This window comes from Ranitomeya imitator, chromosome 4 (assembly GCF_032444005.1).
Source record: "Ranitomeya imitator isolate aRanImi1 chromosome 4, aRanImi1.pri, whole genome shotgun sequence".
Classification (NCBI taxonomy): Eukaryota; Metazoa; Chordata; class Amphibia; order Anura; family Dendrobatidae; genus Ranitomeya; species Ranitomeya imitator.
In genome coordinates, this window is record NC_091285.1 from 283489255 (window position 1) to 283514834 (window position 25580).

General features: G+C 41.6%; 1 protein-coding gene across 4 annotated transcripts in view; it reads right to left on the minus strand.

Annotated features, from left to right (window-relative positions):
• Positions 1-18063: 18063 nt before the first annotated feature.
• SRGAP1 (SLIT-ROBO Rho GTPase activating protein 1) overlaps positions 18064-25580 on the minus strand; it is a 205123-nt gene continuing 197606 nt past the window's right edge. For 2 of the 4 annotated variants that reach the window (XM_069764702.1, XM_069764700.1), the window contains exons 19-22: positions 23747-23927; positions 23530-23664; positions 22978-23323; positions 18064-21388 (exon numbers count right to left, since the gene is read on the minus strand). In XM_069764702.1, the coding sequence (XP_069620803.1) occupies positions 21008-21388; positions 22978-23323; positions 23530-23664; positions 23747-23927 (1043 nt within the window). In that variant the 3' untranslated portion in view covers positions 18064-21007. The remainder of the gene's footprint in view (positions 21389-22977; positions 23324-23529; positions 23665-23746; positions 23928-25580) is intronic. The other 2 variants (XM_069764703.1, XM_069764701.1) reach the window with 2 other exon arrangements.

A 25580-nucleotide genomic window follows, 5' to 3' on the forward strand; every position in this document is an offset into this window, starting at 1 on the left:
TTATCCACAGCTATTCGCTCATCTCTAATTATTAACACAATTTTTGAAACATAATTTTCTTTTTGGTTATGAAGTTAGAAGGGTTAGGGTATGTGCACACGTATTCTTGTCCACTGTGGATTTTTCTGCAGTGAATTTGATAAATCTGCAGGGCAAAAACGCTGCATTTTTGCTGCAGATTTATCGCAAATTTACCGCGCTTTTTCTGCGGTTTTCACTGTGGTTTTACAACTGCGGTTTTCCATAGGAGCAGCTGTAAAACCGCTGTGGAATCCGCGGAAAGAAGTGTCATGCTGCGGAATGTAAACCGCTGCGTTTCCGCATGTTTTTTTCCGCAGCATGTGCACAGCGTTTTTTGTTTCCCATAGCTTTACATTGAACTGTAAACTTATGGGAAACCGCTGCGGACCCGCAGCTGCGGAAGCGCTGTGGATCCGCAGCGTTTTCCGCAGCGTGTGCACATACCCTTAAAATTTGACCAGTGATTTCTCATTTTTCCATGAAAATTTACAAAACTATTTTTTTTTCTTTTTCAGGTACCACATTTGAAGTAACTTTGAAGGGCCTATATGACAGAAAGTACCCAGAAGTGAAACCATTCTAAAAAATGCACCCCTCAAGGTGATGAAATCCGCATCCAAGAAGTTTATTAACCCTTAAGGTGCTTTACAGGAATTAATGGAATTTGGATAGAAAAAATTAACATGTTACTTTAGACCCCAATTTTTTTAATTTCACAGTGGTAACAGGAGAAAATGGACCCCCAAATTTGTTGTGCTATTTCTAAGGAGTATGCCGATACTGCATATGTGGGGGGAAACTACTGTTTTGGTGCACGTCAGGGCTCAGAAGGAAAGTTGACTTTTGGTGAGCAAAATTGGCTGGAATCATTAGCGTACGTCATATGTGGGGGGAACCACTGTTTGGGTGCACAGCAGGGCTCGGAAGGGAAGGAGCGCCATTTGACTTTTTAAAATTAAAATTGGCTGGAATTTAGATCGGACACCATGTCGCTTTTGTAGAGCCCCTGATGTTCCTAAACAGTGGAAACCCCCCACAAATGACCACAGTTTGGAAAATAGACCCCTAAAGGAATGTATTTAGATGGGTGGGAGCACCTTCAACCCCCAGGTGCTGTACAGATGTTTATAATGTAGAGCTGTGAAAATGAAAAAAAAATCAAATTTTTCCCACAAAAATGTTCTTTTAGCCCCAAAGTTTTTATTTACACAAGGGTAACAGGAGAATATAGAACCCAAAATTTGTTGTGCAATTTCTCCTGAGTACGCAGATACCCCATATGTGGAAGAAAACTACTGTTTGGGTGTACGGGAGGGCTCAGAAAAGATGGACACACATTATGGAACCCAGACTTTGACGCAATGATTGGCAGGTGTCATGTCGTGTCTGGAGAGCCCCTGATGTGCGTAAACAGTGGAAATCCCCACAAGTGACCCCATTTTGAAAACTACACCGTTCAAGAAATTTATCTAGACATGTGGTGAGCACATTGAACCCACAGGTGCATCACAGAATTTTATAACATTGATTTGTGAAATTAAAAAAATATATATATTAATTTTCCCACAAAAATGTTGTTAGGATAGCAGGAGAAAATGGACCCCCGAATTTGTTGCGCAATTTCTCCTAAGTATGCCAATACCCCACATGTGGTCGAAAACTAGTTTTGTGGAACAGTGCAAAGCTTAGAGGGTAAGAAGCACCATATTAGAGTTCATCTAGGGGTGCAGTTCTAATATTTATACCATCGGGCGGTGAAGAATTAATAATTACATTTTTAACACTAAAATGTTTTTTTTTTGCCCCAGTTGGTGCAGGGATCATATTGGCACCACCACACGTGTGCCACAGAATTTTATACTATTGGGCAGAGGAGAAAAAATTACCACCAAAATTTAGTTTTAGTCTTTGTTTCAAGAGGAAAGAAAGTGTGCGGCACTCACCCAGCTTGCGTGACACTGTAGCCTTTAATGTACCAAGAATTCGGTTACAAACAATTCATTCGGCTCGGCGGGTAACGGTGAGGGTGTGGGGAGTGTGGAGGGGACGACGGCCATTTCGCGCAATCAGCGCTTCTACGGGCATGGACCGAAGGTTCACCAGAGGTTCTGTCTGGATCATATTTCAGAGATTTACAAGGAAACTCCGGTGTAAGCACTCAGCAGAGCGCAGGATAAATGTGCGCCAAAGCCTTACTGCGATCTTTGGAAGCTTTGGAAGGCAAAATGAAGAAATCAACAGCATGTGAAGAATTGGTTTTATTTATTTTTTACGCCATTCCTCGTGCGGTATAAGTGATTAGGCGACATTATTCTTCAGGTCAGTGCGACTACAGCAATACCAGATTTATATCGGGTTTTTAGGTTTGGCTGCTGTCACACTAAAACACTTTTTATTGCAAGCAAAAATAAGTTTTTGCATCACCACATTTTGAGAGCTATAATTTTTCCATATTTTGGCCTCCAGGACGAGTTGATGTTTTTATTGGTACCATTTTCAGACAAAGGTTTTTTCCCGCTTTTGATTCCAATTTCTGGGAGGCAGAATGAGCAAACAGCAGCAATTCAGAAACTGTTTTTTGGGTGTGTTTTTTATGCCGTTCCATGTGTGGTAAAATTGATAAGGCTACGCTCACATTAGCGTTTTGCAGGGCTGCGTCGGGAGCAACCGCGGCGACGCATACGTCATGCGCCCCTATATTTAACATGGGGGCGCATGGACATGCGTTGTCTTGCGTTTTGTGATGCATGCGTCTTTTTTGGCGCAAGCGTCAGGGCGCAGAAGACGCAGCAAGTTGCATTTTTTTTGCGTCCAAAATCATGCCAAAAAAGGACGCATGCGTCACAAAACAATGTGTTTTGCATGCGTTTTTGATTGCGTTGTGCGTTGCATCGCCGACGCAGCACCGCACAACGCAAATGTGAACGTAGCCTAAGGCAGTTTTATGCTTTAGGTTATAGCGATAACACATTTATATTTTTTTTATGTTTTGGCTCTTTTACATAGTAAAAACTATTTTATAGAAAAAAAAAATATTACTTTTGCGTCGCTTTATTGGGAGAGCTATAACTTCTTTATTTTTCGACCGATTGAGATGTATGGCAGCTTGTTTTTTGCCAGACAAGATGACGTAGTCGTTATTATTTTGTTTGTCTGTTTGATCGCTTTCATATTCCACTTTTTGTTCTGCAGTATAATTAAAAAGCATAATTTTTGTCCTTTTTTAATATTTTTACGGTGTTCACTGAAGGGGTTAACTAATGTGAAGTTTTATGAGGCGGGTCGCTCTGGATGCAGCAATACCAAACATGCATTTTTTTTTACATAAAAATACAACTTTATGGGTAAAATATATTGCTTTATTATCATGTCATTTTTTAGCAAGATATTTTGACAACTTTTTTTTTTTTTTTTTTACTTAGTCTCTCTTTGGGACTTTCACTTTCAGCAGCCTGATCGCTGTTTTAAACTATTGAAATGCACCAGCATTGCAATGGTTTAGAACTGTCAGTGCTGCACTGACACAAGCCCTTAGACTATGCCTGGTGAGCCGGATATTGTCATGATGACCTCGGGTCACCATAGCAATGATCGGGCCCCCATGATGCGATGTGCAGGGGTGCCGAATGGGGGGAGAGGGAGCCCCCTCCCACTCCCTTCTAAATGCTGCGATCGATAATCGATCACAGCATTTATGGGGTTAAACTGCCACAACCGATCCTTGCAGTGAGAGCATTGTGTCAGCTACGTTAGCTGAACACCCGGCGGCGATCGTGCACACACCTCTTCTGTGCGCACAAAATGACCATGAGTTACCCAATACATCCAAGACTGAGAAGGGGTTAAAGGGGCTGTTGCATAAAAAGACATATCTGATAGATACAGGTCTCACCTCTGACATCTGTGGCTACTTCCAGAATGGGTTTCCCAAAATGTCCTGTTCAAGCCGGCTTCCAATCGCACAAGCGAGTAGAGAAATTGCACATGTGCTGCCTCTTTCAATTTATTGATAAAGGAGTTGTGAATACAGCCGTGCACGAGGCATGCGTTGCCACCTCTCCTTTTACTGGTGATTGGGCACCAGATGGAATTGGAAATTTTTATTTGAGAGATTGTTACAGTTCTCAAGATTATGGCACATTCTGATGCAACCCCTTTACTGAACTCATTAGCAGTGAAGATCTCTATGCAGTGAGCTTTACCCTTGTGTCAGCTGTGGGAAAATACAATGAAGCATGAACCGCCTTTTTGTACCGAGTCCCCCTCTTTGTACTGCCCAATCACCAACACCACCTGAGGTCAGTCAGTCTATAGACCACTGAGTGAGTATCCTGAATTTAAAGGGGTATTCCCATCTCCAAGATCCTATCCCAATATGTAGTAGGTGTAATAATAATAATGTTATTAGCAAATACCTCCATTTCAAAATGTTGTATAGTTCTTCTGATTCACTTTGTCGCTTACCCCATGGTTACGACCACTAATATAGTGACAGTTAGTGATCGTAACCATGGATGGTAAGCTAAATAGTGTGTCAGATGAACTTTACTAAATTTCGAACTGGAGGTATTTGGCAACTCTCAGAGATGAATTTGGCACTCAAAGCAAGACATTTTGGTGACCACCGATATAGACGTAAAGCAGAGCATTGTGCTTGAAGCCTGTGGTACATAACCATCTAGAAAACATGCTTCTGTTACTATAAAGATAGACTATCACCTGACCTTACACAAAATCCCTAGCATTACATAAACTGGAAAGTTAGTAACCATAAGCTCTGCTGGAGCATGTAGTCCAAGGAAGTGCATAATTGCAGAAAGATGAATAGTCCTATATCTGGGCATGAAAAATAAAAAAACATATACAGAATGGGAGGAATAGGGCTAAGCAACAGAACATATGAAAAAGACTTGGGTATACTAATAGATCACAGACTGCACATGAGTCAACAGTGTGATGCAGCAGCAAAAAAGGCAAACATATTCCTGGGTTGCATTAACAGAAACAGAGAGCCTAGATCATGTGAAGTAATTATTTCCCTCTACTCCTCCTTGGTCAGACCTCATCTGGAATACTGTGTCCAGTTTTGGGCACCACATTTAATAAAAGACATCAATAAACTGAAGCAAGTTCACAGAAGAGCGACCAGAATGGTGACCGGTCTGCAAACTATGTCCTATGAGGAATGGTTAGAGGATTTGGGAATGTTTAGCTTGCAAAAGAGAAGACTGAGATAATTAATAGCCATCTACAAACTGTCACATTGTAGAAGGATCATCTTTATTCTCATTTGCACAAGGAAAGACTAGAAGCAATGTGATGAAACTGAAAGGGAGGACACAAATTAGTTAATAGAAACAAATCTTTTTAACAGTGAGGGACGGGTGATCAATGAGTGGAACAGGCCGGCAAGAGACGTGGGGCATTCTCCTTCAATGGAAGTCTTCAAATAGAGGCTGGACAGACATATGTCTGAGATGGTTTAGTGAATCCTGCATTGAGCAGGGGGTTGGACGAGATGACCCAGGAGGTCCCTTCCAACTCTACCATTCTATGATTCTATGATAGCAGCAGGTCGGTGACCCCCAATGTAAGACTATATTCAAAGATACGATTAGACCCTGGCCTAAGACATCAGAAAAGCCCAGACAAGTTTGTTTTTTTTTTGTTTTTTTATCTAAAATGAAAAAGAAGCAACTTTGTCTTCATTAAAAATTTCCAACTGTTGTGTCCATAGCTTGCATGAAGACCTAAGCTTCTCCACAGTAACAGACAACAAACAGACTGTCGCCTGATCCAGCAGAAATCCCCATTTATCGCCTGCTTCTTCATAACATACATTTGATTAACTAACAGGAAGGAAGGGGAGAGAAGTTTAGAGGCTCAGAAACAAATGGCTGTAAAGGTGGACAAAAACTTTAATCATAGGCCAGAGTGTTATAATGTCATTAAGCCAATTACTCTATAACATCAGAACAAATCAGTAAATCCAGCCATGGTAGAAGTAATAATAAACACATTTTCTCCATTTGATAGTGCATATTTGGGCGGAGAACTCCTTTATAGAGGAAGCTTATAAATAATTGAGGGATCCCATCAATAATGAAATAGGAAGATGAGAATTCAGACATTGCAGAGGAAACATATTGGACTGGATTCTAAGTGGAAAATTGACAGGAAGAAAACACTTCACTTCTGCATGGTGTGTTAAATAATATCTAGGTTGGAAGTTGTTTGTTACTACTTCACTTTAAAGGAAAACTGCAGGTTTACTACATTAAAGGAGCTGTTCCTTCACAATAAATTGATGACCTATCGTTATGATACAGTGGGTATGGAAAGTATTCAGACCCCTTTAAATTTTTCACTCTGTTTCATTGCAGACATTTGGTAGATTCAAAAAAGTTCATTTTTTTCTCATGTTAACTATGTACAGTCATGGACAAAAATTTTGAGAATGAGACAAATATTAATTTTTCCAAAGTCTACTGCTTCATTTTTTCTAATGGCAATTTGCATATACTCCTGAATGTCAGACTGATCAGCTTAACAGCAATTACTGTACTTGCAAAGTCAATATTTGTCCAGAAAATGAACTTTAACCCCCAAAACACATTTCAACATCATTGCAGTCCTGCCTTAAAAGGAGCAGCTAACATCGTTTTAGTGATTGATCCATTAACACAGGTGTGGGTGTTGATGAGGACAGGGCTGGCGATCAATCAGTCATGATTAAGTAAGAATGACATCACTGGACACTTTAAAAGGAGGCTGGTGCTTGGTATCATTGTTTCTCTTCAGTTAACCATGGTTATCTCTAAAGAAACACGTGCAGCCAACATTGCACTGCACAAAAATGGCCTAACAGGGAAGAGTATCGCAGCTACAAAGATTGCACCTCAGTCAACAATGTATCGCATCATCAAGAACTTCAAGGAGAGAGCTTCCATTGTTGTCAAAATGGCTCCAGGGCGCCCAAGAAAGACCAGCAAGCGCCAGGACCGTATCTTAAAACTGTTTCAGCTGCGGGATCGGACTACCAGCAGTGCCGAGCTTGCTCAGGAATGGCAGCAGGCTGGTGTGAGTGCTTCTGCACGCACTGTGAGGCGGAGACTCTTTGAGCAAGGCCTGGTTTCAAGGAGGGCAGCAAATAAGCCACTTCTCTCCAGAAAAAACATCAGGGACCGACTGATATTCTGCAAAAGGTACAGGGAATGGACTGCTGAGGACTGGGGCAAAGTCATTTTCTCTGATGAATCCCCCTTTCGATTGTTTGGGACATCTGGAAAACAGCTTATTCGCAGAAGAAGAGGTGAGCGCTACCACCAGTCTTGTCTCATGCCAACTGTAAAGCATCCTGAAACCATTCATGTGTGGGGTTGTTTCTCAGCCAAGGGAATCGGCTCACTCACAGTCTTGCCTAAAAACACAGCCATGAATAAAGAATGGTACCAGAATGTCCTCCAAGAGCAACTTCTCCCAACCATCCAAGAGCAGTTTGGCACCCAACAATGCCTTTTCCAGCATGATGGAGCACCTTGCCATAAAGCAAAGGTGATAACTAAATGGCTCATGGAACAGAACATAGAGATTTTGGGTCCATGGCCTGGAAACTCCCCAGATCTTAATCCCATTGAGAACTTGTGGTCAATCATCAAGAGACGGGTGGACAAACAAAAAACAACAAATTCTGGCAAAATGCAAGCATTGATTATGCAAGAATGGACTGCTATCAGTCAGGATTTGGTCCAAAAGTTGATTGAGAGCATGCCAGGGAGAATTGCAGAGGTCTTGAAGAAGAAGGGTCAACACTGCAAATATTGACTTGCTGCATTAACTCATTCTAACTGTCAATATAACCTATTGGTACTCATAATATGATTGCAATTATTTTTCTGTATGTGATAAAAACATCAGACAAACACTAATAAAAACCAGAGGGCAGCAGATCATGTGAAAATATAATTTTGGTGTCATTCTCAAAAATTTTGGCCATGACTGTACTCTTATGTTATTTACATGTACCATTATGATTTACTTGCTATAGAGTCTGTGCTCATTTGGTTTTTTTTTCTTGGGTATGGTCTGTGAATTGGTCAGTATAAACACATACCAGCTTATGCCCTGGCTCATTAGTTAGGTTTTGCTGTAGTTTATTTTACATTGTACAAACAGGGGCATGCCCATCCCCCCTTTCTGAGCTAGGCATTCTCTCTATAGCTTTCCATGGACGACCCTACCCTCTGCCCTTATTGACATTGAGGTTGGCGGACCCTGTCCTCTGCCTCTATTGACATTGAGATTGGTGGACCCTGTCCTCTGCCCTTATTGACATTGAGGTCGGCGGACCCTACCCTCTGCCCTTATTGACATTGAGGTCAGCGGACCCTTTCCTCTGCCCTTATTGATATTGAGGTCGACGGACCCTTTCCTCTGCCCTTATTGACATTGAGGACGGCGGACCCTGTCCTCTACCCTTATTGACATTGAGGTCGGTGGACCCTCTCCTCTGCCTTTATTGACATTGAGGTTGGCGGACCCTACCCTCTGCCCTTATTGACATTGAGGTTGGCGGACCCTACCCTCTGCCCTTATTGACATTGAGGTGGGCGGACCCTTTCCTCTGCCCATATTGATATTGAGGTTGGTGGACCCTACCCTCTGCCCTTGACATTGAGGTCGGCGTCCCTTTCCTCTGCCCTTATTGACATTGAGGTTGGCGGACCCTTTCCTCTGCCCTTATTGACAATGAGGTTGGCAGACCCTTTCCTCTGCCCTTATTGACATTGAGGTTGGTGGACCCTGTCCTCTGCCTTTATTGACAATGAGGTTGGCAGACCCTACCCTCTGCCCTTATTGACATTGAGGTCGGTGGACCTTACCCTCTGCCCTTATTGACATTGAGGTTGGCGGACCCTGCTCTCTGCCTTTATTGACAATGAGGTTGGCGGACCCTGTCCTTTGCTTTTATTGACATCGAGGTCAGCTGACACAAGGTAAGGTTTTAATACTAGTCAACATAGGACCATCCAGATTGGGTAGACCTTGTCTTGGTAGGATGTCTTTTATCTACGCTTATTTGATCAGAATGGTGTTAATAAGGCTAGGTTCACATTGCGTTAGGGCAGTCCGCTTAGCGCATAGCGCTACGGACTGCGCTAACGCAATGTGCCAAAAGGGATCTCGTTTGCTGATCCCGATCTGCGCTAGCGAGGAACGGACCGCGAACGCTGCAAGCAGCGTTCGCGGTCCGTCACTCAAATGACGGCACATCGCTAGCACACGCCCAATGTCGGCGTGCGCTAGCGATGCGTTCACCATTACAAGCAATGGCGGCGTTAACGGACTACGTTACACCGCGGTGTAACATAGTCCGTTAAACGTACCGCCATAACGTTATGTGAACCTAGCCTAAGTTTCCCTGTATTATTTACATGTACTATTACTATTTACTTACAATAGGTTATTTGCTCTTTTTTTTTTTTTTTTGGGGGGGGGGGGGGTTTGACTGTGAAATGGCCAGTGTGAACGTGATCTTAGACATTGCACGCATACCAACTTATGTTCCGTCTCAATTCTTTGGCAATATTGCAGACAGCCATATTAGGAATTTTTTTTCTTCCATTACACCATTTGAGTATAATCTTTGTTGTATATGTAATTACGATTCAACAGTTCAGAAGATGTAGGTTGTATAAAGTTTAGTATTTTTACAAAATATTTTTAATGTACAAAATATAAAAAGCATTTATCATATTTTTTAACTTTTCTTTATAGTCATGCTAGGGGACATGATGCTCTGACCCGGCTACCACTAGTCGATGTCTTCACAAATATATTTTACTTGGGCCTCACTAGCCAATCCATTATAATGCTGTGGTCCCAACTTGAAATGCACATCTTACCTTTGAAGCTGTGCCAAAAAAAACTAACCATTCTGTGCCCATGTTACCCTCAGCGGTTTCAACTGAATACCACCATGTAGCACACATAATACCCCCTTTAACAGCTCCAAATACCTCAGTGCTGACAACATACTACTCCATAAGCACCAAGCAATAACCACGGTACAACACACTACCCAGCGGGGCCAAAAAACAGGATCACAAAATATAATCCCCACTATTGCTAAAAATTTACTGCAGTCTAGCATTAAAAACCTTATCTTCAGCAGAAAAAAACACTACAGGTCAAAATACCTCCCCATCAGTTTTAATACTGCAGTGCAACACAAAAACCTCCCGAAAAGTGGAAAATATCACTGTAAATATCTAGAGATGGCCAGGGCAAGGCTCTGTTCACATGGATGGGTTTTGCTTGAGAAAATGTACAAATATCCATATAACAGTTGAAATATAAATCCAACTGCAAAAAAAAGCCAGGGAGAGTTTGTCCTTAAAATGTTTATTCTCCAATTGACAAGCCAGAGACGGTATGTCACTCTCCACAAGGAGAAACGATACCCCTTAGACCCCAGTCCAGAGCCTCTCACCTAGCCAAATTAGTTCTCATGCTTCGCACTGACGAGGGCCAACAGCCCGAAACACCGTGTCTGCGAATTGAGATACTGATTTGGCTTTAATCCTAAGTCATATTGCACGACTCGTTAAAGAGTTGATTGTGACTTGTAGGATCGCTACTTCCAACAGGTGGCGCTATAGAGTTTAAGTCCTCTTTTTCTCTGAAGGGGCAGTTTGCATATTCTCCAATTGCTCATTTATTCTTCTCCAATACATGGCTTCTCTCTTTATTTTTCATGACCTATCTTTCTCTATGCATCTTACCTATGGCTCTTGGTTATACCCGAATATGACATATCTAGAAAAGCACCTGTATGCTATGTATTAATAATAATAATAATCTTTATTTTTATATAGCGCTAACATATTCCGCAGCGCTTTACAGTTTGCACACATTATCATCAGTGTCCCCGTTGGGGCTCACGATCTAAATTCCCTATCAGTACAGTATGTCTTTGTATTTCTTGACTCTGCATGTCTACTGAGATGTCAGTATGATAGTGTAGGAGACATATATTTAGATTTTGTTGATTTTTTTTTGTTCTTAGCATTATTCTAAAGGTCTTGCATGACAGAATCGTTAAATAAAATTGATGCTTTGGACCAGTTATTACTATCTACTTCATTTCACTTGCTCTAAGGAGTGCCATGATTATGTATTTAAGTGAGGAGTGATCTATCTGTGAAACCTTTTTCAAATTAAGTAGTGTGACGTGTTCTATGTGATTAGTACTTTGTTTCCGCCACTGCTACTGGTGTTATTTATTGCAGTTCTAATGTCACTTAACATCTGCAGACCGTGAGTTCAGTGGCTCTTAGCGTCAACTTGGGCAGATTCATTAAATTGTTATTGGCTGCAGCACAATCAATGTGATGTCAGTGCTGCAGACTAACAGACAGACATCAGTGATGTCTGTTCTGGAGGCTGGGCCAGTCCCTACTCTACTGAGCATGCATCTATTGTCAATTCCAATGCATGCTCAGCTTGATCTCCCTGCTAACAGTGCGGTATTCCTTTTCAATACGCAGTGAGTGTCACGGAGTTACCGCAACAGAGCAGTGCCAGAAGACTGCAGCGTTTGATGGCTCTTGCTTTGCCGCTGAGAAGCACTTTTCCAGTGTATAAAATGTTTTCTTTCTGCAGGACAGGGGTTAATTGGCCATGTGGAAATCCCTGCATTCAGCTGTGCTTGGTTAGCCACCCCTCTCTCCTATAAAAGCTAGGCCTTCGGGCCAGGTCTTTGTCTGAGTTAGCAATTGCTACATAGACCTGGAGTGAGAAGAGCTGGTGTGAATAAGGAGAGCTGGAGGAGTTTATTGTGCGACTGTTGCTTGGTTTGTACACTTGGAAATTCCTCATCCATTCCTGCCTTATTTTCTTCCCCGTCGTTCACACCCTGGTGAATACCTCTGTTATTTATAAGAGTATAATTTGTGAGAATTTTCTTTTACCTTTGTCCTTATTCGCCTGTCGGGTTGATGTACACAGTAGCACCTCTCTTCCCCCCGGGTGGGGGAGAGGGACAGAAGCAGGGCTACAGCCAGGAGTCAGGGCAAGGGCAGAGGGCCCGGTATCCTCACCATGTGAGGTATCTCGGGGAACAGGGTGAGCTAGGGTGCCCCCTAGTGCTAGGGCCAGGAAAGGTGCCCCTGGTCCCAGTTTACTCACCAGTCCTATCGTGACAGTTTGCTCTCTAATGAGAAGCGTTGAGAGAGCGCACTGTCAGTTCGCATTGTAAAGGAGAAAATGAAGCGAGCAGGGAGAGCAGAGACCAAGCCCTGAAACAGATAGAAGGGAAAAATCACTGACTACTTAAAGGGACTCTGTCATCTGAATTTGGAGGGAACAATTTTCAGCCATAGAGGCGGGGTTTTCGGGTGTTTGATTCACCCTTTCCTTACCCGCTGGCTGCATGCTGGCTGCAATATTGGATTGAAGTTCATTCTCTGGCCTCCATAGTACATGCCTGCGCATGACTCATTTTATGATTAATTTGGTACAAAGGTAAATGCGTATACACATGTAATATTGACATTGATTTGTAACTACCGATACTACATTAGGACTGGTGAAACCCCAGTAATAAGTTAAATGAATAAAACGTTTGTGACATGCAGGAAACTGGCGTTTATTTTTTCCTAGTAAATAAATTCGCTGCTCAAAAAAATAAAGGGAACACAAACAACAGAATATAACTCAAACTTAATCAAACTTCTGTGAAATCAAACTGTCCACTTAGGCTACTTTCACACTTGCGTCATTTGGCCTCCTTCGCAATGCGTCGTTTTGGGAAAAAAATGCATCCTGCAAATGTGCCCGCAGGATGCGTTTTTTCCCCATAGACTTGTATTGCCGACAGATCGCGACGTATGGCCATACGTCGCGCCCGTCGTGCACTGGATGCGTCGTGTTTTGGCGGACCGTCGTCACGGAAAAATGTTCAAGGGAACTTTTTTTCGTACGTTGAATCCTGCATTTCCTACCGCGCATGCGCGGCCGGAACTACGCCCCCTCCTCCCCGGGACTTTATAATGGGCAGCGGATGCATTGAAAAGCTGCATCTGCTGCCCACGTTGTGCCGAATTTTCACAACGTCCGATGGTATGTCGCGCCGACGCTAAGCGACAGCCGCGTACCAACGCAAGTGTGAAAGAAGCCTTAGGAAGCAACACTGACAATTAATTTCACTTGCTGTTGTGCAAATGGAATAGACAGCATGGAAATTATTGCCAATTATCAAGACACACAATAAAGGAGTGGTTCTGCAGGTGGGGACCACATCTCAGTACCAATGCTTTCTGGCTGATGTTTTGGTCATTTTTGAATGTTGGTTGTGCTTTCACACTCTTGGTAGCGTGAGACGGACTCTACAACCCACACAAGTAGCTCAGGTAGTGCAGCTCATCCAGGATGGCACATCAATGCGAGCTGTGGCAAGGTTTTCTGTGTCTGTCAGCGTAGTGTCCAGAGGCTGGAGGCACTACCAGAAGACATGCCAGTACACCAGGAGACGTGGAGGGGGCTGTAGGAGAGCAACAACCCAGCAGCAGGACCGCTACCTCAGCCTTTGTGCAAGGAGGAACAGGAGCACTGCCAGAGCCCTGCAAAATGACCTCCAGCAGGCCTCAAATGTGCATGTGTCTGCACAAACGGTTAGAAGCCGACTCCATGAGGATGTTCTGAGTGCCCGACGTCCACAGATGGGGGTTGTGCTCACAGCCCAACACCGTGCAGGATGCTTGGCATTTGCCACAGAACACCAGGATTGGCAAATTCGCCACTAGCGCCCTGTGCTCTTCACAGATGAAAGCAGGTTCACACTGAGCACATGTGTCTTGAGACGCCGTGGAGAGTGATCTGCTGCCTGCAACATCCTTCAGCTTGACCGGTTTGGCAGTGGGTCAGTAATGGTGTGGGGTGGCATTTCTTTGGAGGGCTGCACAGCCCTCCATGTGCTCGCCAGAGGTAGCATGACTGCCATTAGGTAGAGATGAGATCCTCAGACCCCTTGTGAGACCATATGCTGATGCGGTTGTCCCTGGCTTCCTCCTAATGCAGGACAATGCCAGACCTCATGTGTCTGGAGTGTGTCAGCAGTTCATGCAAGATGAAGGCATTGAAGCTATGGACTAGCCCGCCCGTTCCCCAGACATGAATCCGATTAAACACATCTGGGACATCATGCCTCGCACCATTAACCAACGTCAAGTTGCACCACAGACTGTCTAGGAGTCGGCGGATGCTTTAGTCCAGGTCTGGAAGGAGTTCCCTCAGGAGACCATCCGCCGCCTCATCAGAAGCATGGCCAGGCGTTGTAGGGAGGTCATACAGGCACGTGGAGGCCACACACACTACTGAGCATCATTTCCTTGTCTTGAGGCATTTCCACTGAAGTTAGATCAGCCTGTAACTTCATTTTCCACTGTGATTTTGAGCATCATTCCAACTCCAGACCTCCGTGGGATATTAGTTGTGATTTACATTGATCATTTTTAGGTTTTATTGTTCTCAACACATTCTACTATGTAATGAATAAAGATTTACAACTGGAATATTTGATTCAGTGATATCTAGGATGTGGGATTTTAGTGTTCCCTTTATTTTTTTGAGCAGTGCGTATATTTAGTCTATGCACAGTGGTGTGACATACACCCAGAAAAAAGATTTTCAGCTTTGTGACTGGTGTTAGATTTAAAGCAGCAAGTGGTCCCTAACGTTATTTGAAAAATACCTCACCCCATACTTTTTTTGTAACAACCATGTATATAATGAAAAAAAAAAGGATCTGGTCGTAATCTATGCGGCTTCAGGTGCGAATGGAGAAAAAGTCAGTATGGCTTATTTTGAGACAAAACATGTCTGTAAGATTAGTAAATCTACAAGGTTTGTAACCACAGGACAAAACGTGAATAGCTTGAGAGTTGGGCAGAGATTTCATCTCCCATCAAACTGCCCGGTAACATCTACCAGTAGAAGTATTAGGCGCTTCCTTCTGAACGTATGGTTTTTTTTCCCCCTGAAAAATATAAAAATATCACAGCTGGTGCTGAGCTACATTATGTTTGAGTCCATGAACAGCTGACGCAGGCTTTGTTCCGACATGAGTCATCCGAATCTTTACTGTGAACATTATGTCTTTTTATGGAATATGCTTTTTACTGTACAACTTCCTTCTAGTCCCTTACAAAATGCAGTTATTTCACATTCATTCTGCTCCCTGATAGATGCATTTAACACCTACACATCCCTCACACCAGATGCATGACCTCAATATCACAAGAAAGCGTTTAACTCTTTCTTTAGAACATAAAAACTGTCCTCCATATATGGAAATCTTATTTTATTTGAACAGCTACTGCATGTCTAGCTTTCAGATGTTTCTTATAGAAAATACATAAGTACCTTAATGCTTCCTATGAAAGAAAAATGTAAACATTTATTAGTTGCTCATTTTTATTGGTAGTCCTAATACTTGTGACTAGGGTTGATCGAATAGCTTCGGTTAAATGCTCATCTGGATAGCTATAACGCTTACCGAATAGCTGCATTGGTAACCTGGAGCGCTCCCGATAATCAGCTGTTCGGTGCCGCAGCTGCATGTGCGTTGGGCTGTCCATGCATGTGTTGTGAATGTCACAGAGCCGTGACACATGCAGCTGTGGAGCCGAAGAGCTGATTATCGGGAGCGCTGCAGGTATCTGGGTTCCCGATGCAGCTATTCGGTGAGCGCTATAGCTATTCAGATAAAGAGCTATCCGAAGCTATTCCATCATCCCTAGTTGTGACCAAGTTATTATTACTAAGAAAAACTTGTGTGAAAATTCCTGACTTAAAGGACCTCTCCGGCACTTTTTTTTTTATTTCAGCACTGGAGAGGTGCAACTGTTCTAAGTTCTCTGCACCAAGTATTCGACTACCCACCAGTCGTCTTGATCTTTCATCAGTGCTGTACCGGTCAGTCTTCTGTATGTTGTGACCTTGCCGATTGTTCCAGTGCTTGCTGGAGTGATACGGAAGTCAAAACTCAATGTAAGTCTCAGAGCCAGAATGTGGGCACAATGAGACCCTCAAAAACTTGCACCGAGAACTTGTGACCATTACCTCTGGCTTCCGGTAAGTCAGGAGCTGCAGTCACAAGATGGTGGAGCGGGACCAGAGCGGTACAGTGAAGCACTGAAGACAGCAGATGCTATTGATAGTAGGATCAGGGGACTTACATATTAGTGGCACCACTCCAGCACAGAAATATTAGAAAAAAAAAAAATGTAGTGCATTTGTCCCATGGCCAGGGGACCAATCATAGTAACACTTACTGGTAAAATTTTAAACGTGTATGTACATTATATGTAATTAGCCTTCAGTACTATAATTAATACAGCACTAAAACCCATGTCCCTTACCATCCCAACTTCTAAAGTGTTAGGCCATGTGCACACGATGCAGAATTGGTGTTGATCTGCAGCGGATTTTTCCGCGCAGAAACGCTGCAGTTCCGCAATGTGATTTAGAGTACAATGTAAATCAATTGTGGAACAAAAAACCTGTGCTAATAGTACGGAAAAATCCGCACTGAATCCGCAGCGGATTGAAAAGAAGTGCATGTCACATCTTTTGTGCGGAACTGCAGCGGATTTGAACCCTTCCATGATAGAAATCCGCAGGGGTAAAATCCGCATAAAATTCACAGTAAATCTGCACCTGCAGATTCTGCCAGGAGATGCGGATTTGGTGCAGAAAATTCTGCACCCCATTCCGCAACGTGTGCACATAGTGTGAAAGGGGCTGTAAATAAAACACAAAGATATAAACCCATGCATGTCTGTAGATCTGAAGGAGTCATATACACCAAACACATCATCCATTTGACAAAGATTAAAACCATCATCCCCAGTCTGGACATGGTGCAGCATTGGGAAGTTTTTGGGGATGTACCCACCAATCTGCATCTTTTTGTATCTGCTTTGGAGGTTTTCATAGCGGCTAGCCCCAACTAAACCAGTTGCACAACTAAACCAGTAGGACACTTTCTTTGGGCATCCCAAAGGCTGGTATAGAATATCACAACCAAGCTATAGCACTTGTCGAATAAGCTGCAGAGGAAACCCAGCTTCCTGGATTGCGCCAGCCTATCAGCGCCGCAGCTGCATGTGTCACAATCACGACACATGCATGGAGAGCCTGTCTGTTGGGCTCTCCATGCATGTGTCGTGACAGTGACACAGCCACGACACACGCAGCTGTGGCGCCGATCAGCGGACGTGATCCAGTAAGCCGGATTTCCTATGCAGATTATTCGGCAAGTGCTATAGCTGCCGAATAAGAGGGAACCGGAGCAAATTCACTCATCTCTAATCCTGACATGTAGGCACTTAATTTTGTCAGATGTTTGATTTCAAAGTCCTGAGCGGTAAAAATGTTTAACTTAAATGCAAATAAAATAAAGAAAAAAAAAGTTACTCCAAATTCATAAATAGCATGACTTGAAAAAAATGCAAATGATGTATCGGGGCCGTTGTGTTTTATCTTTATATAATTAAAAAGTCTTCATTTATGGCAAGCCTTAATAAATCAGCTGGTGATGTTAACTCTGGCCGTTTTCACACCTCTGACATTCACTCTCTAAGAACGGATCATGATGTCCGCATGGCCGTGGGTCTCCTGACCAGAACTCAACAGCTTTTTTGGCATATTGATGAGGTCGCGGTCGTATCAGGAGACCCGCAGTCAGTCCTGTTATTTCAGATCATGAAAGTCGGAGGTGTGAAATTGGCCTAAACCCAGAAAGAATCCCTAAAACACTTTCTCCTCTTCCATCTTGTCTGGCTCTGCAAAGGATTTCATAAGTTACTCACAAAAGAAAAAACAAAACAATTTTATTGCTACTCTGCTGTGTAAGTATGCTTTTTTTTTAGCATGACCAAAAAGGATATAAATGTGTGCATTTAATATAATTTGACAAAATATTTTATCACAATACCCACTAAATGAACGTATCTTAAATAGACAAAAGATGGCAACGGCTGACAGAACTATAATCTTTATTATAAAGAAAATCTACGGAGGAACAAACCTGGATGGACTTTGAAGCCTGTTATGGTACATGCCAAAATGTACAGTCATATACATAAAAGTGCATCAATCACAACAATTGAACATCACACATGAGTCTTTGAAATGTATGCTAAACTTTTTTTTTTTCAGTTATACTTTTTTTTTTTTAGAGAGTGGAATTGTATGTAAAGGAAAATGTTAGACATGGAGTAAAAAGTTGAAGTTCCTCTAAAAGTTTAAAGGCACTTTCACATGTACATACTACAGATGTACACCAACACAAAGAATCAACAGTCAACAAAAAACTGCTATCAGTACTGTAATCCAAACTGACAGTAAAGACTATACAGACACCTGGCTGTGCAAGAGTTAGTCCTGTGCCGGCAAGAACTCCGTGGGCCTTGCTAGTGACCGGGCTGCGTACACCGGCACACATCCACATACAGTACTGGAAATACCTACAACCACCAAACTACACACGTATGTAGCAGTACTCTCCAAGTGCACGGCTCCTAACATTCCTGTACGACACGAATTCTAATAAGTATACACCGTCTATAACAATATACACATTTCCAACTCTTAAAAGACATGTATTACTCATAATATGTCACACAGACCAGAAAAATAAACTAGTACCAGGCTAAGCCTGCGCTTGAATGTCAGGAAAAGAATTCCAGTTTATTCCTATGAGTTCCACGTCTCATCTATGATCATTAGAAGGAGAAAGACCGCCACACTGTCCTTTTAAAAGAATTGTGTGCTTGAGGAAGGGACTTGTGGTCCAGACTTGTTGAGGAAGGAACCTCAGCACCACAAAAGAAAATGAGACTGTAGATCTTGCTGCAGTGGTAAGTTTTTATCCGGCAAGGAGTCAAAAACTGATATGGTCTATATCGGTTTTTGACTCCTTGCCAGATCGAAAAACTATCAATGCAGCAAGACGACCGACAGCCTGATTTTTTCTTTTGTGGCGCTGAGGTTCCTTCCTCATCCATGATCATGTTGGGACAAAGCTATGTATGAAAAGCCAAGTCACTCAGAGTTCCATGGCCTAGCTTCAACTACAGGCTCGAGTCTGCAATGAGGAGGTATACAGCTTGTCGACTAATGACTTGCTTCTGTAGACTGGAAGCTTCGTAGTGATATTTTACACCACATGATCCATAACGTATTATTACAGAAGCCATAATAAAATACTAAACTACATATATATATATATAAAAACGCATCACATCAGTTTTATTTATTTCTTTTTATACATGCCCCACATTTGAGATATGGGAGCTCTGTTCACAACTTAAAATAATTCTCCCAAATGTAGCTTAAAAAGAGTAGGCTTTATTTTGTAGATGGGAAATAACTGGAGCAGTCTATAGATAGAATCTAAGTGTAATCCCAAATGGCTCTCCAAAAAGGTTGACTGCACTTCACCAGGCTTATCTGGGCCAATGTATTCTGAATTCTAGCACTAAAGGAAAACCTATTATCCACCGTGAATGCATTTACTAAGTAACCTACAAAAAAGTGTATATGGTATATATAATTAAAAAAAAGCATAAAAAAAGCAACACAAGCAATGTGCTGGCTGAAAGTATATACAAATCATATATACAACTACACAAATTATTACAATAAAGCAATGAAAAGGAGTACCAGTATAATATTGTAGGCCTAGAACAACAAGTAACATTTGAGGCCTCCGTAATAACAGTGTGCAGTTTGTACGTTTTAATAGCAGGGTAAACTCTTCTCCCATAACAGATTAGTGGATTAATAGATAGGCATGAAGAAAATGAATAAATTACATATAGGAAGCAATAAAGATGTAAAGTGGTACTACTTGTGATCTAGTTGTTCTGTCTGGGATACAGGGCTGACATTAATACTGTGCTGACATTCAATCATTATCCAATCTATGACCATTAGAAAAATGGTTCACGATCTTAAGGCCCAGGCATGTCAGAATATAGTGTCATAGTGTTAATTTTCTGCCCGCTAACCTTAATGCCCCGATGATACATAAAAACCACAACATTAGATAAACTCACTGTAAATAGAATATATTCTAGATTTTAGTTTGGCTCCATGACTAACACCAGTGGCTACATAAACATGCCGAAACCTAAGATGCTTTTTGCAAGAAGAAATCTAGGCAGGCACAGCAGTGTCATTGAGTAGCAATGCATTGTACATCTCTCTGTATATTGTGAATGTGCAAAAAAGACTTTCTTCCATATATATATATATATATATATATATATATATATTCATCTCTCTGCAGAAACCTATAGAGACATACGTTGATATGTCTACCCTATCATAAGAACCACATGCAGTGCATATTGTACACATTAACATTTTCCCCCATTATTACAAAAATAGAGGAACTATACAGTCACTATAACAGTGGTTACACTGGATAATAGTCGTCAGTCCAGAGAAATCATAGTCTGGATCTTCCACAGGTTTCTTTAGAGGTTTATACAGCAAGCACTAAGGCCCCAAAGGAATGTAATGGAGAACTTCTATGGAACTAACTACTGATGGTTTTTGCTATTTTTTCAGGCCGCTCTGCGAACTGATAGACCCCTGTATCCACAGACCCTGGACTCACTATGAGTTGTAAAGTAACATACATGGACACCTGCCCACGGTGTATCTAGAATAGATGAGAAGTCTAACGGAAGTGGGAAGCCATTGTGATCTATGTTGCAAAGTATACAATTTGTGCAGCATCATATCTTCAAGTATGTTTCTATGTCTCTACGGCTGTAAACACGCAACAAAGTCCAGTTTCTTGTAATAAAATCTTAGTGTAGATGTGATTGTTTCATTCTAGTTCCAGTAAAAACATGCCACTACTGATATCATGGCAAAACTAACTACCCATAGAGTACTATTAAGCATGACATTACATTGTGCATGATTTGTCGGCGGCCCCTTGAGCAGCCGGGGAAGATCCTATACCAGGGTTAGTTTTTGGTAACACAATAGGTTTTGGCCTCAGAGCCGGAGGCTTTAATTGTACACCCATTCGAGGTGTGACCATAGGCTTAAATGTGCTCATTGTGTCATTAGATGTACTAGTGCTACGCCGGATTTGGGGCTCAGTGTTCTTGAGCATGACATTGTGAAGCGGACTTAGAGATTCTGTTGATATTGCTGGAGTGGGAGAGTTTTTGATCTGCTCAAGTGTATCCAGTACAACGTCCGGGGCATGTTTTGCAGAACTCTGTAGTTCAAGCTCACGTAGCTCATTAAGGGCCGAGTTCATGGTTTCTTCTATATCCTGCTTAAGATACAAAGAAAAAAAAAAAAAAATCACACACATTAGAATACAGCCCTTGAATTCTGGAAAATACATAATTTATAATTGTTAGTATGAAATGGAGTTCTAAACTACATAACCAAAAAGTCAAACCCAGGGCAGTGGAGTCGGAATCCATTTTGGTGGTGTCGGAGTCAGTGTCATGGAAATTGAGGAGTCGGAGGTTTGGCTTACCAACTCCACAGCCCTGGTCAAACCAATAAATTAGCTTCAAACCAAAGGAGCAGGCCAGCAGTTAGTCATTATATGAGTCTTAACACACCCGTGTGCTTGGGGGGGGGACCATGCTACGCAATCGTTTCATTCTTATTAGATATACCGTACATTTGTTTGTAGGACTTGGGGGATTACTGTTCTCCTGCATTTGATCCTTCTTGTACGGTCTATATTTTATTTTATTGTCAATGGCAATTTTTGAGCCCCCACTAATGTTAAAATTTTGCCTGCTGCCATTTATTTATTGACTCCTACTTTATTCACAGATCATTGTCTTTTGTCCCAGTCTACTTGCGTGGCTTTTTACTGATGATACAAATATATGTGTAGACAATACAGAGATCTTTCTAATGAGCTTTTTACACCTAGGTCAGCAATTATGGCCGGGGGGGGGGGGCATACTCCAAGTCTAGAGAAAAGAGGGTTTAATCATAATCACGGACGCATATTCTTCACTGTAGTGAACTAGTCTGATTGCCATCAGTGATTTTTTTGCTGCCATCACATATTTAAAGGTGGAGTCAAGTAATGGTTCTTTTATGGTTATGTCATGATGTTTCTCCAGGTTCTTCCCATCTCAAAAAACCATTTAAGCAATTGGATTGCTTAAGGATACTCCCTATTTTAGTATGGATTAACAAGCAAGGTTAAAAAAAAACAGCACATAAAATATTTTGAAGCAGATCAGTCAACAAATTTCACAATGTAAATGGCATACATTAAATTTTTTTTTTTTTTTATAGTTGATGAGGCTGTTCTATTTACTTTGAAAATCGATGTTAGAACGGCTATATAATCCTGAGCTTAAAATGAGCTTTTTATGAGCCCAGCTAAAGCGTGGGGTTGTTCAAGAGTACACGTTTATTCAATCCCCACCAATCCAGCTGCAGCTTGAACTGAGCAGCGTAAGATTTCAGCGGGGGAGGGAAAACGAACACTGAGGATCGAACTATCTGGACAGGTGGGTGGAGATTCAGTCTCAGCAGGTAGAAGGAAAACTGAGGAGCTGGTAATCAGTCTCAGTGGGCAGAGATTGAGAATAAACTTTAAAAATGGATAAGACAGCCAGTCAGATAAGCATTTTCATAGTAAGTACAGCCTCATCAGGTCTAAGAAATGTATTTCATAATGAATGCAGTTTGTATTGTGAAATCTGGTGACAGGTCCACTTTGAGAAACATTACTTGTTCACTGTATTGTGTAAAAGTCAATTCTACACTTAAAAGTTCACAAGATAAAATAAAGGCCTTTTTTAGCAGAAATAATTCTGGAATATAACAAGTTCTGTTTGACTATAGTAATCATTTTGCACAATACAGTTTACTTCCTTTACATACCTGAGCAATACTCTCTGGGTCAAGAGCCTTGTGGTCATTAAAATTTGTGTACTGTCCTGAAGATGTAGATCTTCGTATAGGTGGACTGTCTAACTTTTTTAAGGATTCATGCCGGCTTATGTTGGTCAGACTTCCATGGCCTGGTTTACGTCTACGTTCAGGGCTGTCAGTGTTAAGGTTGCGATTCTGTAAAAGGGCACGTGGGCTACAATGGCTCGAAATATTAGAAGATCCAATTTCCATTGATAAATTGTTCAGAGATTGTGGAGGATGTACTGGGCAGTGACTATCACTTGACCTGCCTGAGCGACGAGAAGGAGGTGGTGGATCTGTGCGCCTTCTATGCCTGCGTTGTCAATAACAGAATACAGATTTTATTTATTATTTAAATCAGTATCTTAAAATATATAGTAGTCACAAAGTACAGACAGATGCTATGGGAACGATCATGTTTTATATAATATTTTTATGTGTTTTCTGGAAAAATGATGTAGGGAAAAGGGAGGGGTAAGGAGGCAAAAAGGTATGAACAATGGATAGTGAGACTCTTACCTGCCGGAATACAAGTCTGGGTGTCTGTCAGTTGGTGAGTTCATGTCTTTACATGAGGACTTATCTTCAGTCACTGGACCACTACTGCTTTCACTGTCCGCTTTCTGACTTAAGGAATCTGAAAATGCGTCATCCCTAAAAATACCAAAACAAAAAAAGTGTGTGTGATACAAGTTTGTTTTAAAACGAATGAATCTCTGCTCAATGTAAATCTTACATGTCTTGGACAACAATGTACTGGTGGGGCACTAGTCCATCAATTCCATTGTGTCGTCCTTCCCACCAGTCTTCAGATGCGCGATGATACAAGAGAAGAGATGCGCCTTTCTTAAACGACAGCTCTCGAGCAGATCGTCCTGCATAGTCAAATTTGGCTATGGCTTCAATTGGTTCACACTCTACAAATCAAAAGTTTCGAGAATATTAACACTGACTAGGAGAAAGACACAAATGAGAAATAATACATATAAATTTGTTTGTGAAAATAAACAGATATTTTTGTGATCTGCCTATATAACGTAAAGGAAGTTTAAAAGTTACCCCTAGCCACAGGACAGTGGATAAGTCTGTAACCATTGAGTGGCCCCCACAGATGCCAATAACAGGTCAATCACTTGCACAACCGCTCCATTCATTCTTAATGGGAGCGTCAGACTGCACTCAGCTGATCTTATACGCTCCTACTAGCATGAATACAGAGGAAGTGCACTTGAACAACCTCAACACCATGTAGCCGGGGCATTTCAGAGCCCTGGTTCTCAAGATGAGTAGGAACGATGTCGGTCGGACCCCTAGCGATCGGAATGTTATTCCCTATCCTATACGTAGGAGATAACTTTCAAACAACCCTTTATGGAAACTAATTCCCAAGTTTTATTATGAATCAATACCTTAATTCCTTAATGTATTCTGACAAAACTCCAATCAAATTCCACAGAACCTTGGTTGGCAAACACAATGAAAATGACAATATATTTAAACGGTTATCCTACTTTCCCCTTAATGACTGCCAGAGCATTCAAAAATCCCAATTTGTATGACCAGTTTTACCGCTATTAAACACATGGAAAGCTTTCTTTAAGCATCTATGGCTAGAGCAACCTGTTTAGCATTAAAACTTGGAACCACTGTACACTGGCTTTCATTAAAGCGACTAATGACTGGAGCTCATTTTTCTCTACAATGCAGCACTTAGAATGTAAACGCTTTCATGTTGCACTTTTCTTTCTACGAGTGGGCAGCAAGGTCGAAAAATCAAAAAGATAACAAACAAGGCTGCTCTGTTTATAGACTAATATGTTGTGTTCCCAAACAGCCAGCATATTCAAAGGCTGTGGAAGAGCAAAAGACATCATTAGATCAGATCAGTGCAGATGGCTTCCAGTAAGACGGCCAGGCTCATTTTTGTATTAATGCTTCTTGCAGGTAGAGGCTGTAAATAGAGGTATGTCTACATTAATCTGTACAGAAGGCATATAGATTATGAAAAACTAAGAATGCTAGGAGATTCAAGTTGTTTTTTCTTTGCTAAAAATCAAACACAGAAAGTAGTATCTGTCAGTCCAAAAATCTAACAATTCATCACAAAAAGCTGGCAAATAATCCAAACCAAAAATAAAGCCGAAAGCTGCCAATATAGCAGAGATCGTAAATCTCTCACTAAGACAAATTGATAATTGCAGCTATTACCGTTATGTCTTCCAAAGGGATCTCTATCATTAAAGGTTTTCTATCATTTTATGTGCAGAATAATGTGGCACCTTTCAACTATTACTGCCAGATTAAAATAAATTTCAGAATGAATACTTCAAAAGTGGCACCCAGACAAAATGTGGTGTTTGGTACTAAGCCATTAGGAGCCTTTAAAAGGATTGTCCAGCCATGTAATTACAAAAAAACAACTCATTTGAATATTGCAGAGTAATAAAAATAATTAATATGCACCTCCACCCTGCACTTCCTTACATCTCTCAGCCCCCGCTGGACTTTGCTTCCTGGTCTCCAATGATGTCCTGCCATAGCCATGTTACCATTACAGCCCATTACTGGCG